We start from the raw sequence: 19,333 nt of genomic DNA on the forward strand, positions 1-19,333 counted from the left end.
TATTTTTCAGCACAGATCAACACGAACATTCAGGTTAATCACTTTTCTTGCTTTAAACACTCTGGTATATCGTATATTGTTATCTTATCTCTTGGATAAGTACACATAATTAAAGTAGAAATGATTATTTATGTAATTTCGACATTTCCCCAAATAGGTGTAACGTTTGGAGACGACTTCTTTTGAGTGTTGCCTAATGCAATGATCAGAACGGGTCCAAGGTCTAACTGGGTGTATTTTAGTTATGATACAATGTTAAGTTTTTCGTTTATTATTCAACAGGTACCACCGACAGGTAGTACCTATTAACGCGCATCAGGTATTCGTGAATTGTGACGTAGGCGGGCGTTAGTTTGCATTTACTTGGTGGAAGTACTTTGTTGGTTTTCCTTACATAATTTTTATATGGGTGCTTTAAGTAAAGTACATATTGCCAATTAATTTTTTATTTTCGGGTAGAACATAAAGAAGTTATAAAAGTGTAGTACTTCTACTAGAGTATTACTGCTTACAGTATAAATACATACAGGTGTGGCTTCAGGAATATCTTACTTCGGTTTTGATGAGTTTTATTAAGTACTGCATTATATCTTATTTCGCTATTGTCTCCGTAGCAATTTACAATAATACATATATTCGCTATTATATAAGTTTTTTAATTATAGACACAATTATGGAATATTTTTCGTACTATAATAGAAAATCGTTTCAACTAATTTCGATATACGTTTTCTGTTACATATATCGTTATATCCACGTCCCAATTCTCTCATTTTCGTTAATTTTTCAGTTTTACTATTATATTCTTGACCAGAGTTCCACAGTTTCTTCATTTTCCAAACACGATCTCTTGTCCCCCCTTCCCAGATTTTTCTTCTTTGCGTATTGTTTTTCTTAACAGTGGTATTTAATGATGGACTTATACCTTTAGTGTATGTAGAAGTTTCCGCTGTCGATGTATCTTGAGTATGTAATGCAATGTGAACATTTGCTACCTTATTTTTATCAGTAGAGGTTAGTTCGGCCGTAAATGATATAACAGGTGTTATTATTTTTGTTTAAAATTCTAAACTAGTATTTTCACGCGAGTTTTTAAGATTTAAGATATGCTCACTATGCTCAGCAGTTAATAATAAGGAATTTACTTCTTGTCTGTTATCTTTCTGATTAGAAGAGCCTGGCAAATCAAGTTACAACGTTTTTCCACCAAGTGATACAAAATTTGCACTTATAATGAGCTTATTTTGTTAAATAACTTTATATTGACATAAAATAAGATAAAAGTAATTAGACCAAAATAAAGGATATCCTTTATAGATGTTACCATACTTAAAAACATTGTAAGTAGAGTTACAATGATATTCATATCAGGTGTCAATATGTGGTAATGGTATTAGGTGGGAGTAGGCCATTTGATTCATAATAGTGGCTGTAAAAAATATGGACTAAAAATGAATATAAAAAAGACCAAATACATGATAATAACAAAGAAAACAAATATACCAACAAACATACATTTGGGAAATGTACCGATAGAAAGGGTTGATAAATACAAATACCTAGGAACCTGGATTTCAGGCAATAATGATCAAACAATCGAAATAAGAGCAAGGATAGAAATAGCAAGAAATGCGTTTGTAAAAATGAAAACAATTCTCTGCAACAAAGACCTTAGATTAGAACTGAGAGTAAGAGCACTGGGATGCTACGTGTTTTCAATACTGCAATATGTGTGCAAGAAGGAGAGTGGCATGGTTGAAGAATTTAGGGGACTGGTTTAAATGCAGTTCTATAGAACTCTTCAGAGCAGCAGTAGATAGAGTAAAGATAGTGATGATGATATCCAACCTCCGATCGCGAGATGGCACTTAAAGAAGAAGAAGTGGTGTCGACGATTGTCTGTGCATTTTGTGATCAAAACCCTTAAATGATAGTACAAGATTTCACTGCAGGATCACTACGTTCATAACGTAGTTAATCTAACTTACATTTTTACATATCTTTAATTAGGAGAATACATTGATAATAGGTTGTCACTCAAAAAGTGGTCGCAAATGTTTTTAATTCAATTGGTTTTATGGTTTTTAGCCATCAGGCTTGCAAAAATCAATGCAAAAAAAATTCTGGCAACTCTCAAATGCTCTGTGGAAACTTATTAATGATAACAAACATAAAAATGTTTTCACTGATAATTCTAAACTCAAGGCAGATAGTTTTAATAGCCACTTCTGCTCAACTGCTGTGAGAGTAATAAATAAACTTAAGGTTCCTCAGCTAACTCTTGATGACTATTTAAAGTGTATACCACAGAAAAATATCCCGTGTTTTAGTTTTCAGCCAGTGAACTGTGGTGAAGATGACTTAGCTATTTCAGAAATAAAAAATAGTATCAGCAGATCCTGATGGATTTAACACAAACATTATTAAAACAATTAAAAATATAATTGTTCAACCTCTAAACAACTTTAATAAACCAATCAATATCGTGTAATACTTATTCTCAAGTTTTCAAAACTGCAAAGGTAGTACCTCTGTTTAAGAATAAAGGCTCTATTGACGATTACAACAAAAGTTTATGAACGAATTTAAAAAAATCAAATTAATCTACATTTTGAATCTAATAAACTGTTTGCCATAAACAAGTACGAATTCCGAAAAAATAAAACAACAACTTTAGCTATGGGACCATTTCACTATCAATATTTTGGAAAGGTTTGAAAAATATCTTGATACTCTTGCATCGTTTGTAGATATTACTAAGGCTTTCGATTGTGTCACACATAGTATTCTGCTTAGAAAACTTCCTTATTATAATTTTCATAGTGATGCTATTCAACTAATTGATTCATATCTATCAAATCGTGGTCAATATGTTCACTTCAACCAGTGTGATTCTCAAAAACAATCTCTGTTGTTTGCTGTCCTTCAAGGCTTGGTTTTGGGTCCAGTATTATTTCTTATCTATATTAATGATCTAGTGTACCCTCAAAATGAAACAGTTAACACTGTTTTATTTGCTGATGACACTACTTTCTATGTAAGCTATCACCCTTCTGAATTCGAAACACTTCTTAATATCGATATTTAGGATAGTCTCTAGTTCTATCGGCGCTAGCGATACGCTTTTAATGTCATCTATGCTTGTAAAACAACGGTCTTTTAAAGTTTTCTTTATTTCTGGAAATAGAAAAAGTCACATGGAGCCATGTCTAGCGAATATGGAGGCTGGGGCATCATTACAGTATTGTTTTTGGCCAAAAATTTACGAACAAGGAATGAAGTGGTTTTTTTTTTATTGCTTCACGCAAACAGCTTTGATCTTGTAGGTAGTTATTGACCGTTTGACCTCGTGGCAAAAATTCATTATTATCATTATGGCATTAAAATCAAAAAACACAGTGAGCATAACCTTCACGCGAGAAAGTGTAACTTGTCGAGCCTTTTTTGGTCTTGGCGAACCAGAATGCCTACACTAGGACGATTGAACCTTAGTTTCGACGTCATATCTATAAACCCATGTTTCGTCATCTGTTATAACCCATTTTAGTAAATCAGGATCGTCGTTTACGTCATTTAGTGACTCTTGAGCAACTTCCATTAAAAATTTAACAGTTTTGGAACAAATTTTGCTGACACGCGTTTCGTACCCAAAACGTTTGAAAAAATGTCAGCATGAGCCAATTGATATGTACCAACGTCATCACTTCTCGACTTCTCTGATTGTGATTCGGCGATCGTTTATAATAATTTCTGTCACTTTTTTTACGTTTTCATCGGTTCTTTATGCACGGGGCGAGCATCATCTTTAATGTCTTCACGGCCATCTTGGAAACTCTTATACCACTCGTAAACACTTGTTTTTTTCATGGCATGTTTACCATAGGCCTTTGTTAACATTTCACACACTTTGTTACATTTTATTTTTACGCAAAATTCAATACAAATTCTTCGATCCATTTTTTAAGTAAATGAAAATAGCGGCTGTCACTAAACAATGAATATAGCTGCAATTTTTATTTTTTTATACTTTAGGAGCATGTACACCAACATAATAAAAAAAAAATTGACGATTGGACTCTCCGTACTCGCGAAATTTAAAAATTCCGGGTATTTTTTGAACATATCTCGTATGTACATTATTTTTCAATCCTTTACGCTTGTAAAAAAATATAATAACAATAGTTTGTTAATAAACAATTTCTAAATAAAATATGTAAAAATAAAACGAAGATTTCGTTTCACCTATTAACCTATTAACAACGTGTTGGTTAGGTATAAATTTCCGCAGAATTTTTAAAATAATCGGTTTTTGAAAACGATTTCCAGAGTGAAAATCGAAACATCAAACTTAGTTAAAAATTAAATATTCATTACAATCAACCGCGGCTTAATACCATATAAAAATAATATTTAACTTGATATGCTACAAGAAAATAGTTTCAGAACCTATTCACACCCTTGCGGAAGCACGGCTTCTAAGGGTCATACATTTTTTTGGTTTTAAAAGTTGTCTTTCCAAAAGCTTTCCAAATTTTAGAGTAACACTTAAAAAGTGTTATGTATTATTAAATCATTTTGTGTACATAAATGTAATTTTTTAAAAATTTTTCCATAGGATATTAGTAATATCCATCCTTAGAAATTAGCTCATTTTTTCAAAAAATCTTATAAACACATTAAATTTCGCAAAAACTATTCAACCGATGTGGCCCATTTTTGCACACAATTCAAACACGATTAGACTCTCAAGTTCAGGTACAGTTGAACAAATTTTAATAAATAATAAAAAAGTTATTAACAATATTCAAAAACAGCCATTTTGTCCTTCATTTTGCAATAACTTTTTTATCTGATTTTAATTTGGCATACCTTTTGTGTACTTTTTTTTCTAAAAAGCTTATCTGTTGACGTCAAATTTCTACTATAACTAGACAACTTCTGTTGTCTAGACTAGACAACTTTTTTAGTTATGTGCAAAATAATGAGTTTGACGTTTTGATGGTTTATTTACAAATATTTCCACTAAAAATTTGATGAATCCCTAGATGAGTCTTTTTGTAATATCTCATACTATGTGTTCAGTAAAAAACTAACTTAATTGACCTATAGTTGTATTCATTAAAATTTATTTTCTTACCAAGATATTCTGAGAACTATAAAAATGTTCGATGTTTTTGTTCATAAGTGTAAGCTGGAATATGATTATGACTTATAAAACAAACCATATTGAACATTAAAAATTATTGAGTTCATTCTTCACTTGAAACGCAAATAATTACTATTATAGACGGGAAAGCAGATTTTATAGCTTTATTTATAAAAAAGGAATTGGTCTAGGCTCGTTAAATTTTATCAGTCACATTTTCTGACACATTTTACGAGCTTTAAAATGTGCTTTCTTAGTTGATTTATGTGGGCATTGTATACATAACATTCTATGACTAAAATTTATGGTATGATACATGTTTTCTACCATTTTATCTGTAATAGAAAGGATATAAAAGCAAGAGAATCGATTCAGAATATGGAAAGATAGATGTAGCAATATCAAATAGAACGAAAAAAATACAATAAGTACTATAGTTTACAGTTTCCGGAGGTCTGCTTGATGTTGTGAAGTAGCTGGAGGGTCACGACATTTCGTGATGATAAAACCTATCTTGGTGGTGCCGAAAGTGTTTACAGATAGTTCGCCCGTAACGGTATCATCCCCAAGCATTTTTAGATGTTATTGTTTTTAATATACCAAGGAGCATAAAGAATATTTCTTAGTACCTTGTTCTCAAGATTTTGGATTATCTGCGTATTACATTCGCTGACACAGCCCCATAACTCCAAACATAATTGAGGATTTGTTTCTAGAACAGCAACTTATTACGAGATTATATTCAAGCTCTCGACTATTATTTTTAACATGTATTTGAATCTTGTATTAAGAATAAATGATTTCCAGATATTTTGCAGTACGTATTCTCATGTGGAACCTGTACTTCATTAATTCTGAGTGGAAGACAATGTTTCCTTTTATTAGTGAAATCAATTTGAATCGATTTTGTTTCATTTAATTTGATTCAGCACTGCTTTTTTATGATTATTTCTATCTGAGATAATTGCCATGCCGTCAGCGAATCTTAATTTAGTTCAGGGCATCTCTGGTGTATAAAATGTAGAGAACTGGTCCAAGAACACTTGTGGGGCATTATGGTTATGGTAGATGCAGGCATTTGTGAGCCCATTATTGCACATATTGACTTGGAGCTCCTAAGGCGGGTTCATTGTATCGCTCCTATCAAACGGACAAGGCCCAGGCTGCTCCGGGCTCCCATATCTGCTGTAGGCACCAAATCGAAGTGTGCTTCCTCCTGCTGGAGCGTAATTTATGTAATAATTCTTTATGGGCATACCTTATAAAAAAACTTGGGGTACATCCAGGACGACGATGGTGCAAACTTTTTTCTTCCAGTTCCATTTTTATGATAGTATTCCTGGACACTTGATCAATAATAGAATAGCTTTCTTTAATCCAAATTGGTGCCATGAAATTAGATTAGTCTTTTTAGAGGCATTTTTTCATGAAACTTTAAAATTACAAGAAGTAGTGATATATGTCATCTATACGGCGGTAACTCGTGAGATGATTTGGTGAGTTTAGATATCGTAATCACTTTCGACACTTTCCACAACTTTGGAACATATTAGAATATATATGAGTTTCACCAGTAATGTGACCGAAGCTAAATGCATTTATTTATTTCTTCTTCTAGTTCTTTATGGATTTCTGATGATGGAGGGATTTCTGAGTCCATATTTCTTTTATAAGCTGCTGTAATGTCGTAATGGTATCTTGGACATCATGGTAGGAATATAGAACAACCGGTATATATGTATTTTATCGTTTTCGAGAAGGTCTTTGGCAGGATCACCCACGAAAAATTGATAGATGTCATGCAAGAGGTGGGAATTAATGACCAAGACCTTCGTATAACCAAAAATTTGTATTGCAATCAATGTGCAAACATACGAATTGGTCAGAACACGACGGAAGCAGTGGATATACGACGTGGAATGATGCAATTTGTATTTTATCGCTTTTACTTTTTAATATCTACTCCGAATTTATCGCCAAAGAAGCCTTAGATGAAGAGGCAAGCATTAAAATCAATGAAATTAATGTCAACAATCTCAGATACGCAGACGACACGGTACTGATTGCTTTCAATAAAAAAGAGTTACAACGACTTATAAACAGGGTGATGTGGCTTTATAGAAGAATGCTGAGAATATCATGGACAGCAAGGATCACGAACAAGGAAGTTCTAGAACAAATGAAGAAGGAACCAGAGTTTGTGTTTACGATCAAACGCATAAAATTGCAATATCTGGGACACGTTATGAGAAATCAGCACCGTTACTCCCTGCTGCAGTCTATATTGCAAGGTAAAGTCAAAGGTAAGCGAGGACTAGGTAGAAGGAGAATATCATGGCTGCGGAATTTAAGAACATGGTTTAAGAAAACCTCAACGGAGCTGTTTCGAGCCGCAGCGAGCAAGGTCATAATTGCCAATATGATTTCCAACATCCGAAACGGATAGGAACCAGAAGAAGAAGAAGAAAAATGGTGGCCGAAACAGAGATACATATAACATTAAGCCTTAAAATTGGGTTAATACGCTGCTACATATTCTCTACATTCCTGTAGTATGGCATGGAGAGCTAGACCCTTACAAGAGACACTAATGAAAAAATTGGAAATTACGAATAAATTTGGTTGATCGAAGAAGAAACGAAATAGTTTTACACCGAATGAAAAAAAGTAATAAATAACGAAAATAATCAAAATTTGAAAGTTTCGATATTTCGGCCATGTAATGAGATATCCAGGGAGGTATAACCTTCTACGCCTCATCATAATGCAAGACAAGATCGCAGGAAGAAGAGGCCCAGGCCGAAGAAAACCTCCGCTAATCTGTTTCCAGTTGCCGTACACAAAATTATTATGATCACCTCAGTTAGATAATTGGACAGGGTACTGAAAGAAGAAGGTATAATTTTTATGTGTCATCAAAGCTTTCCATCGTAGGTGGAATGATTGTCTCTTTCTTTTTTAAGTTCTTCTGATTCGTTTATTCTGGTAAATGGCTCATATTTTTCATTATTGTTATTTTACATAGTTCTCTCCAGTGTATTACTTTCATTATTTTAATGTGACTACTGGTCTAATTGTCATTTCTGTTGTATATTCCTGCTTTATTTTTTTTATAATATAACACAATATCCCACGTGCTTAAATTTGCACTGGAAGGTTAAACTCTGCAGGACGTACAGAAAACAAACGATAAATTTGGTTTATCCCAAAAGTTTAAAATTTTCAGACTTTCTGTGAATTTTTTTTAAACATTCTCTTTTTGGGAATTGTATTTATGATTTTTACAAGATCTTTGAATCCACTATCTTTATCGAAATTTACTAGAATGTCCCTTGTATAATTTTTTAAAATATTTATTTGCCAATATATTACTCAATCTATATTCAGAATATTTAACCTGTATTGTAATGGTCAAGCTGATGTTATTTCACAATTCTTTAGCAGTGTTTTCATAATTTCTCGTAATACTTTTTTCAACTTTTACATTAAATATTTTGCATTTAAACTTTTTTTTGCACTCATTATTGTTTTCAGTTTAGTATTAGTAGATAGAATACGATAAAATAGATTTATACAAATACAATCCCTTGTTTAATCAAATATTCTTTTAACTAATCTTTATTTTCATTTTATAATTGAGAAATTGTTTATAATAAAAAATTATATAAAATATAAACTAATTACTTAGTAAATTAATTCAAACGGCGCTAATGCAAAAATAATACATAATTATATATTCGTACGCCACTGTCTTAAAATAACAGACAAAATTTAATAAGTTTTCAGACTTCCAGACATTAAAAGAGAACCCTCTATGGCATAATTGTGAAACACGTGGTTTTTGTTGACCAATTATAATCAATTTTTTGACCGGCAAAATTTATTAAGAAACCTTGTAAAATGCTGATCGTGCAGACAGAAAAAGGATGTACTATTTCAACTGTATTCTACTAAGTGAGATAGATGCAGTTTGTCGTCAGGTAATACTCAAGGTTAAAGAGAGAGAGGGAGAATGTAAACTATACGAATTAAAACGAGACGTATAGATCGGGTGAATTCGTGCATATGTAGAAATTTAGAGTAAACGTTTGGGACGCCATTTTGTCATTTGTATGTTCTCGTTCAGTTCAACTCGAGGTAGGTCTACTGGAAAGTGACTCCGAAGAAATATTTAGGTATGTAGTTCATTGAAAATTTTATTTTAATAATATTATTCTTGTAATGTTTTTAAAGCATAATATTTATTACCTTTTGCATTTTGACCTATATTTCTTGGTAATTAGATTTTAAACTTGATTCTTTTTATTTAATTGTTTGTGAAGAACCTTGCTTGTGGTGCACAATCTTGTAGTTTACACCTTCTTCAGATAACTGGTTTAGTTGATTTAATCAAATTATTGATTGTTGTGAAGATTCTGTCGATTTTTTTACCAAGGAACTTGTTGAAACGAGCTTTGCTTCTCTCTACTAGGAAAAAAGGGTAAATAAAGTAAGTGAACATGCTTACAATATTAAGTAATAATAATTTTACTATCTTCACCTGGCTTCTTATCTTACAAACATTTTTTATATTAACCTTATTTACAGCCATAGGGAATTTTATTGAATCTATAAATTCATACCCTTTGTCTGTAATAACTTCAGTTGAATTTATGTTTGAATTAGGTATTTTCCATCAATTTTCATTTTGACACATATTTTTAGTGTGTACTGAAATTTTCTTTTTTTGTGACATTGTTTTCCTTCCCAATTGATTTTGATTTTGAGAATGTTTTATGATTTTATAAAGGAAAAAATATGAAGAAATGCACAAATTATAAAACAAGTAAATACATCATAAATATTGCGGATTTCTGCCTGTTTTTTTGATGATTTTTTTTCTTTGCTATTTCATATACAATTTACAAGTCTAGCAACTGGTTCATATTAACGCTTTTTTTAAATTTGTTTTAAACTGTTAGTTTTGAATTTTTGGGTTTTATGGTATATTTGAAAAATATGCAGTGGTAATTACAACATTAGTAAGGTTAGTTAGATTACTCTAAAATTTCAACAGTGGATTGTGGTTTACTTTCTATTTAGTTTACAATCTTTACATTTTTCAGGCTTATGTCTTATGTATATGAATGTTTAAAATATAATTATATAGTTAAAATTACTTTTACGAAATTAAAATTTGTGTTACGAGAAGCTACAAGTTTAGAATAAGTATAAAACAGCAATTATAAATATTTTTCTTTTGAATGCAGTTAAAACATTGTAAATTATTTGTGGCAATTAAGTTTTTATAAATTAAAAACTTTAAAAATAAAGTTTAGTTGAATGTAGTGTACTCTTCGTTTATCTTCATTTTTTATCTTATAATTTAATTAAAAACTGAATTTTTATATCATTTCGATGCATTTCTATTATATACGTATTTTTTAAAATTCATCTCTATGACTAATCATTGTTCCAAATTTTTTTATCTTTGTTTCACCTTCCCTGGTATCATGCTGATCATATAGTCTCAGTAGCAGTATCTCTAAATAATACACTCCATATTCCTCCAAATTGTATTAGAATTTCTTTCCATATTTTTCCACATTTTTTCTACTATTTTTGCTGTCTTTCCCATTTTTTAACATCCACTATTTTATTTTGTGGTCCCCTCCGATATTTTGGTTTAATTTGTATTTTTACTTAAATACCCAGCACAAACAACTATGTTGGCTCACAGTCTCACTAAATATTAGCTTGCCTATTAAAAAATCTTTTGGGAGTAGTGATTTTGTCCACTTTTTTATGTAATAAACTTTTTTATAAATTTAATTATGTATTAACAATTGCCATATCTAATACTGATCCTAATTCCATCATTACAGTTGGATTTGCTTTTGGATACTTTGGCCCAACTCATCCCAGACATGTTTGATAGGATTTCATGTCTGGACCGAATGGTGGCCAATCAAACCACCTAATTCCCACTTCATAATAATGTTCTCTGACAATTCAAGCTGTATGGGTCTGGCATTGTCTTGCATGAAAATATAGTCATGAGAAGCATAACATGATTATTGAAAACTTCTATAATGTATCTGTGAGTCAAAAGGAACAGCATATCTTTCTCTGAGTCATTAATACAAGGCACAGCATATCTGTCTCTGGATCTTCTCCATACTCAATAACATCTCAACATCTATCTGACCAATTGAGACAAGAATGCAACTCATCTGAAAACAGTATGTTGTTTGATTATTCCAATGGAAAAATGTCTGGGAAAAATTTGTAAGGCATATATGATTCATTAGAAATACACCATCAACAATACACTGTACCATCCCTAGTTTTTACACACAAAACATATCACTTATCACAATGGGCGGGGATTTTAAAAATCTTTCCAAACATTTCTAATTCATATGTATTTCTCCCATAAGAAATTGGAAATGTTGGTTTTTTTTAATTGTTTGAAGAATAAATAAGGACTTTTGATTATGAACATTTTATTCTGTGCAATTGGTATTATCTATTATGCATGAATTTGTGCCATAAGAATATCAAAATATTAAGATATTTACTATTAATGTTTAAGATTGTTATTTTTTTATTGAAACTTAATAATTTTATTATTTTTTACTGTATTTCAAGGTATTTTGTTGTTTTTATCGGGGTTGTTTCTAAATTAAGCAATAAATTATTGAATTTATTTACTTAGTTAAAAAATATTTAAATTATTTTTTTATTGTTTTTTAGTGCTAGGGATTTCATCTTGTAAAAGACTAAATATATTCATTTTCTATCTAGTTTAAAATAGGTAATAGTTTTGTTGACATTACTGATAAATTCAGCAATACTACCCTCTCTATCTATATATTCTAGAAACTGTTTGCTTCTACATGTTTTTCCAGCAAGACCTAGTCATGGCTACTCCACCAGAAATTTAAGCTTTGATGTGTATTTACTGATCCCATCCACTGAGTTAGTAAAGAAATCTATTATTCGGCAAAAAATTGTACAACCATCTCCCTTTGCAATTTAAATCTACAACTTTTTTCCTTAAGTTCTATAAATTGACAAAAGCCTATGTATCTGAAAGACCTGACTATTCAGTGGAAGAGTTTCTTAACGAATAGTTAAGAAAGTACAGTATGTTTAGGTACAAGCAACAAATATTTTTATATATATTTGGGTGTCACATGCAGCAGCTTATTGTAACCTAGTTCCTAAGGTTTTATTATGAAATTTGCAATTAGTGAAATTTTGCAATGGATTGTATATTTTATTATGTTTTATTCTGTGATATTGACAATTTATGTAATTTTAGTAAATTTTAATTTTTTTTTTTACTTTTATAAGCTTTGTCCATAAAATTGTACAATTTTCAGTGACAATGAAGCATATTTCTATCCTACTATTCTATTTGTTTTTTTATTTATATATGCAAACTTTATAATGAGTCACTGACCTCTATGATTTACATACTGGCTGCAGTTTCTTGCACTATGTCCTAAAACTTGGGAGTTGTAGCATGGCATGGCTCATTGAGTCTTGCTGTAATAGTCCTATACGATCCATTTGTAATCCATATGATTGTAATCCATTGATCTCAACTTTTTTTTAGTCTTGCCACTTTAGGTACTTGGATCAGATACAAATATCCTGTTATGTCTCATCTCTGAGACCTTGCATTGATGCCCAGTTCTCGAAGTTCATATAGTTTTGTAATGTTCATTCCTGGTGTGGCTGTCATTACTACTTTCTTTGTCACTTCTTCCTTTTTTGGTATATGTGTGGAATCATGTTTTTTGTTTAACTCTCCCTTGTAATCCTTCCTGCTTGACAAGCTCTGAATATTTACAAAGTTAATCGATACAGGGAACTCCTTCCTAATTGTAATTTATTACAAAATAATTCTTTTTGTTTTTTTAACTGTCTTGAAAAAGATTTTTGCCGCTAAAATAGGTGTCATTCGTAGTCTGATTTCAGATGAGGATCAGGCTTCGTTCAATTCATGAAATTCTGATAGTATTTTGTTACCTCTCAGGGTTTTGTTTTACAAAATGGAATTGTTATCCTTATAATTAAGGTGAATACGAAAAAATGAATATTTATCTAAGAATCCTACTGAAAAGAATTGCAATGTGACCATCACTTTAGAAATTAATATTTATTCCAATATACTCTTTTTATGGTTTTTATTATTTGGTTTCATATTTGGTATCATTTTGTTTAATTTTTGCTGTTTAGTCAGTAAAACATTTTTTTCTTGTCACTTTAGTTTGATTTTAACCCGTAGTAACAGATTTGGAAAAATTTCCATAAGATGTGAGGTTTCTGAGATGTACAATTTGATTTTTATTTTATATCGTGGCTGATAATGGCGTTTAATTTTTCTATTATTGCGATATGATTGCAAAATTGTACAGGATCGTCAAATCGTAGTGACATATGAAACAACGCCCAAATCTGTTTGCATTTGTGACATAGAAATATGTTTACTTGACCCGTCTGTATCAAATATTGATCTTATTCATTCATGATTTGATTTTAACATTCAAAGATCAATAAAAGACACAGATAAACATAAAAGCTTCAAAATATTATTTTGTCCATATTACAAAGATCATTTGACATTCTATCCCGAAATATTTCTCTTTGTATAGAAATACATGTCTATTTAAAAGTAACTACAAGAATTTCGTGCATTTCTTGCATTCTGAATACACTTACTGTCACTCAGAACTGATTTCATATTAGTTATCTCGATCTGAACTAGTTAAAGACTCAGAAGGAGCATAATTAGGATCACAGTCTGAATTCTCACTAAAAGGTTTTTTCTTCCTCTGTGTCACTCAAAATTTTGGTTAGATTATATACCTGAACTAATCCGTTTAAACATAGCTACCAGTTCTTTTCAGCTGGTGGCGCAACGAAGGTGTTAATGTAATATATTTTTTTTAAATATCTTCAATTTTGAAAGTTGATGGCAATGGCAAATAATTGGAAAATATATGGGCGGCGTGTCAACAAAAACATTTTTATTTTACAAAAAAATACAAAAAATTTATTTTCTCTAGTGAAATAAATCAATCTAATCCTTATCCATAGGGTGTAGGGATCAAATTTAAATAAAAAACCTTAAAATAACTAATAAGGAGTGTTAAGATGCCACAGTGTAAGCTATGAACAATATGCGGGAGTTTAAAACTTCACATCTATTTAAAAAATATAAGTTTTATAAAAAGATCAATATTTTATTTATTTTAATTTTTAGAGTTAAAATATGGAATCCCGTGGTGGTAAGGGAAGAGCTCGTGGAAGGGCTCGTGGTGCTCCACAGGGAGGTGGAGCACCAGGAGGTCCACGACCTGGACCTGGTCAAGGGCCTGGTGCCCATGGGCCTCCACAACAAAACCGCCCACCAGGTGATCCATGGAATAGAGCGGCAGCTCCTGCTCCTCAACAAGCTCCTCCTGCTGCCCAAATGGGTCCGTGGGTAAGACCACAAATGCCAGCTCCAGTGGTGGTAAGTATTTTTACCATTGTTTTTATTTTCATTTACCTATACTAAAGTACATTCGTTTACCAAATGCCCATCTATGAACATGAGCAGGTGTTGATATTCGCCATCTCATTCATCAAGAGGATATTAAATATAATTTATTACATTAAGCTAGACAGATTCTCATGTTAAGATCCAAACTTGCCAGTATTTTAAATTTAAATTGTATCCTGTTTTATTGTTAAGTTATTTACTGGTCATGTTATTTTTTAGAGTTTAGTTTAATTGTGGTATAATGATTAAATTTCAAGAAATTCTTACAGTAACATTTTCAAAAGTAAATATTTTTAAAAATCATATGAAAAACATCAGTACGACCCTGTTTGGCTTTCACGTGCTTCTATTGACAATTGGGAATTTGTAAAATGAATAGGGTTTACTTGTGAATATGTAGTAAACTTTATATTACACAAAATTAGTTTATATGTTAAATACTGTTTCATTAACCGTTTCACTCTGAACCCTGAATATACATGTGAAATAATGTTATAAAATAAAAAAAGTAAAAAAGGACTGCCTGATGGTTGAAATCCTAAAGTTACTGGAAAAAAAAAATGGAAATAAAGCACTGTGTGATCTCTTAACAGAATTTATGACACTGGAATATTTCCCTATTATTAATTTCACGAGAAGCCTTGTTCAGTAATATCAATGAGAGCTTGATGATCAAATTGTTAACATTGCTAAATAATAAATAAAAGCCCAGCAGTCACAATATTTTATGATCTACTCTCTACTGCACAAGTAACAATTAAGAAGCCTTTGAGATGTGGGTGTAGATGTCTACTAAAAATAAACTACATTGTTACAGTTAAAGTCATAAATACAGAAGTTTTAGACAATTGAACCAAACAATACACCTTCCCAAAAGTTGTTATATTCTTAATCATTTAGTCTGCTTGGTTCGGGTTCAAGTCTCATAAATACAGAGATGGGATATGGGTATATGAAAGACCTGAGTGCAATATATAGAGTGACTTTGCTAGAACCCTACATATATTTATCGCTTGACTGCAGTAACTGTATTGTTCAGCATCGAGGACAAAATTCTCACTTAACAACGAGCATAAGTAGCTGTAGTGAAAAGGTTACTCGAAACAATAGAATTCAGTTGATACATAATAATTGTATAGTTTTGTACCTCTTTAGAGGTGTTTGTTTTGGTATATTATTTTACCAATTATTGTCACATGGATGGTAGGTGTCAGTTCAATTCAGTTTTCTCTCTAAAGACTTCCCTGGTGAAAGGTATATCATGAAACACTAGTAGGAGGAATGGTGAAAGGCGTGAATTTAAATGCAACTGTCTATATTTATTATGGTTATATATTTACCATTTTTTTTAGGGTGCTGGAAGGGGATCACGTTATGGAGGAGGTGAAACAGGTGAATTGTCTGCACCTGTAGAACATGTTAGAGGTAAGTTGGTAGGTTTGTTGTTTTTGATAATGTTGTTTTCATGAAAAATCTTGGTCTTTCGCATGGAAATTGATAGACCATCAAAAGATGATATAAAAACGGACACCTGCACCCTACAATCACTAAGTTCTTTTCTAATTGTAGCAGCAGTACATATTAAAATTAACATGTATAATTAAAATATAGCAAAAATAATTTTAACAGTTGGTTATGTTGACCCAAATCGCGCTTAAAACTGTATATGATCTTTTTTTTTTATATTTTTTTAGCTATTCAAGGAGATGGGGATGGGGAAAAAGCGCGTGCTACAAGTAGTGGTGTGAGGGGTAGGAATCTTAAATATGAAATAATCCGAACAAGGCCTGCAGATTTACAGACTAAAAAGGGTAAGTCCTAATATATATTTTAAAAGAATTTTAAACAAAATATACATGTGTGTGTAAGAGGTGCTGTTGTATGTATATAAGTAATATACTTATATTAGGTGCTATTGTATGTATATAAGTAATATATTTATATTACTACACTTTATCCACCTACACCTCCTTAGTCTATTCCTTGAATTCCAATAAAATAAAAATAAAAATAAAAAATAAAAATAAAAACGTTTATTGCCTAATAAAATTTAACATGTCATTGAGTATATCATTTATTATAGTCTTCTTTCTTCAGCGTCCCGCACTTGCACCACCAGCTTCTTGATTATTTAACCTCTCGGCATCCTGGACTTCTTGGTGTGGATTTATCCTCGTCTTCTTCTGTAGGTACTAATTTACGGCACTGTACCTACTTCCCTGCTTGGCTGTTTTCTGGCAACCATCCGGCTAGACCCTGATCAGATGGTCGATCAGTCTATGGGTAGATCTATGCATCCTCTGGATACTGTTATTCTCGAGGATGCCCCTGGTTGAATTCTAAACCAACTTGTAGTATCATGGATATTTCATACAGGTATTTCCCTTCTGTAGAAGTATTGGATATATCCAGCCCGCACCTGGTGATTTATATATGGCTCAAATGGATTTATTGTTAATTTATTTTATCCTGGCACTTATTTTGCTACATGCCAGTTTTCTCTAGAACCATAAGTTATGGTCTCCAATCCAACCTGCTGTCATTTTCTTTTAGAATCTCTTCATCATGTCTAGTTTGTTTGCCTGACTACTTTTGAAGTGATGTAATACTTATTCGAGGGTCATTTGAGAGTGCTCTATAGAGTTTTGACATTTCTGCTGTCTGTTCCATCTCCCTGCGATGGTTGTTATTCCTTTGTATGTTGAATTTCTCACTATATTAACCCTAGTTACTAGTGAGTTTTAGTTATTTTAGTTTTTCTCCTAATATTGTTTTATAACTTTTGTATTGGGTTTGATTTAAATGACTTATTTATATTTTAATATTTATGATCATTTTGCAAGGCAAAATCAGTAAGTTAGTATTGATCTGCTTTTGTTTGTAGGTACAACTGGAGCTCCTATTAATTTGATATCAAATTATTTTCCACTAATACAGGCTGGAAAATTTTTATTATTTCAATACAGAGTTGACTTTAATCCAGATGTTGATCACACCGGAGCTAGAAAAAAATTTATGCATCAAGCTCTCAGAGACACACTCTCTGGATACCTATTCGATGGAACAGTGCTGTATACAGCACAAAGGATTAGCCCAGACCCCCTCGAAAAATTTGTTGAAAATGAAGCGGGTGAAAGGATAAGGATTCACATAAGGATGGTCAGTGAACTGGCCTGGGGTGATTTCCACTACATTCAACTTTTTAATATATTGATTAGAAAATGTCTCTCAGCAATGAAGCTCACATTGCTTCAGAGAGATTATTATGACCCACAAAGTCAAGTAAGTGTTCTAAACAGAGTTTTATAGTATTTCAATGTAATCATTTGGATAGACAGAATATATGATGTTGATCTGATATAATACACAATTACATATTAGGCATTTATCTGCAAAACTCACTCTTTGCTGTTTGCTTTACTTCTAACAAACATTTCAGCTTCCATGCAAATTATATTTTCGAGTTACTTTATTTTGTAACCAATGTATACATTCGTTATTAATAATTATGATTGAAAATTAAAATCTGTCACGGTAAGAGTTTTGCAAATAAAATAAAAACTCAAAATTCTTTGTTTTTCCTGATTTTTAAATTCATGAAATATTTTTAGTAAATCAAATTTTCATTCGCCACTGTTTTAATTTAACACATTGATTGCCAGAGCTTCTTTTCAGAAAAATTCGTGTACATATGCTTGTAATGTCTCATGCTGAAATGTGCATAGTGTCATTAAAATATTGTTGTAGATCATATGTGATCTACAAGAAAAATTGTGGTTTCGGACATATATGAGCAACATGGCGATCAATGTGTTAATATCATTATTTTAACGGTCCAGTAAAGCTTTATTTATTTTTTAGATTAACATACACGAACATAAGTTATCATTATGGCCTGGGTATTTTACCTCAATTCGACAACACGAGAATCAGGTCATGATGAACATTGAATTAGCCTTTAAAGTCCTGCGTGAGGACACATGCTATAACATGTTTCTTGAGTGTAGAGGTCCTGAGCCTAGGAAGGAATTTCAAAGCAAAATAATAGGATCAAGTGTGTTAACCTTTTATAATAACAGAACATATCGCATTGATGATGTAGATTTCTCGCAAAACGCTGACAGTACATTCCCATTGAGAGACGGTTCACAAATGAGTTATGCTCAATATTACGCCGACAAATATAAAATTAATATACGGGTAAATAAATTATTTTTTAATTTATATAAGGTTTTTAATGTGAAGTAATACAGTGAGATGATACAGCTTAATTATTAAATTCGGCTTTATACGAATCATAAGCTATCAGAAAAATCCTAATTTGGGTATGTAGTCAAATCACTTAAAATATGGAATATTAGTAGTTTGGTCACTATCAAGTTTTGCTGAATGTTTTTTTTATTTGGTATCAAAATATAAAAATTAAATATATAAAAAATTAAATTATTGAACACAAAAGTCAAGTTTATCAAAAGTATATAAACTAGATATAAAATTTATGTAGGCTCTTCAGATTGGTACACAAATTTATATATGATACATTTCATTTTTGGATTATCATTTTAATAAATATCAAGTAATAAATGAAACGTTTGTTGCATATATCCAAAAAATAAAAATAGGACTTAGCGTTGCGCACATTTTACAAT

The 19,333-nt window shown here is 31.4% G+C and overlaps 1 protein-coding gene across 3 annotated transcripts in view; it reads left to right on the plus strand.

Moving 5' to 3' along the window:
* Positions 1-19,333, plus strand: part of LOC140434188 (piwi-like protein Siwi) — a 69,874-nt gene that overhangs the window by 41,280 nt on the left and 9,261 nt on the right. For 2 of the 3 annotated variants that reach the window (XM_072522270.1, XM_072522271.1), the window contains exons 2-6: positions 14,403-14,654; positions 16,037-16,109; positions 16,379-16,495; positions 17,569-17,966; positions 18,546-18,884. In XM_072522270.1, the coding sequence (XP_072378371.1) occupies positions 14,412-14,654; positions 16,037-16,109; positions 16,379-16,495; positions 17,569-17,966; positions 18,546-18,884 (1,170 nt within the window). In that variant the 5' untranslated portion in view covers positions 14,403-14,411. Of the gene's footprint in view, positions 1-9,172; positions 9,322-14,402; positions 14,655-16,036; positions 16,110-16,378; positions 16,496-17,568; positions 17,967-18,545; positions 18,885-19,333 lie in introns of those variants that run through there. The other variant, XM_072522269.1, reaches the window with a different exon arrangement.

This window comes from Diabrotica undecimpunctata, chromosome 2 (assembly GCF_040954645.1).
Source record: "Diabrotica undecimpunctata isolate CICGRU chromosome 2, icDiaUnde3, whole genome shotgun sequence".
NCBI lineage: Eukaryota > Metazoa > Arthropoda > Insecta > Coleoptera > Chrysomelidae > Diabrotica > Diabrotica undecimpunctata.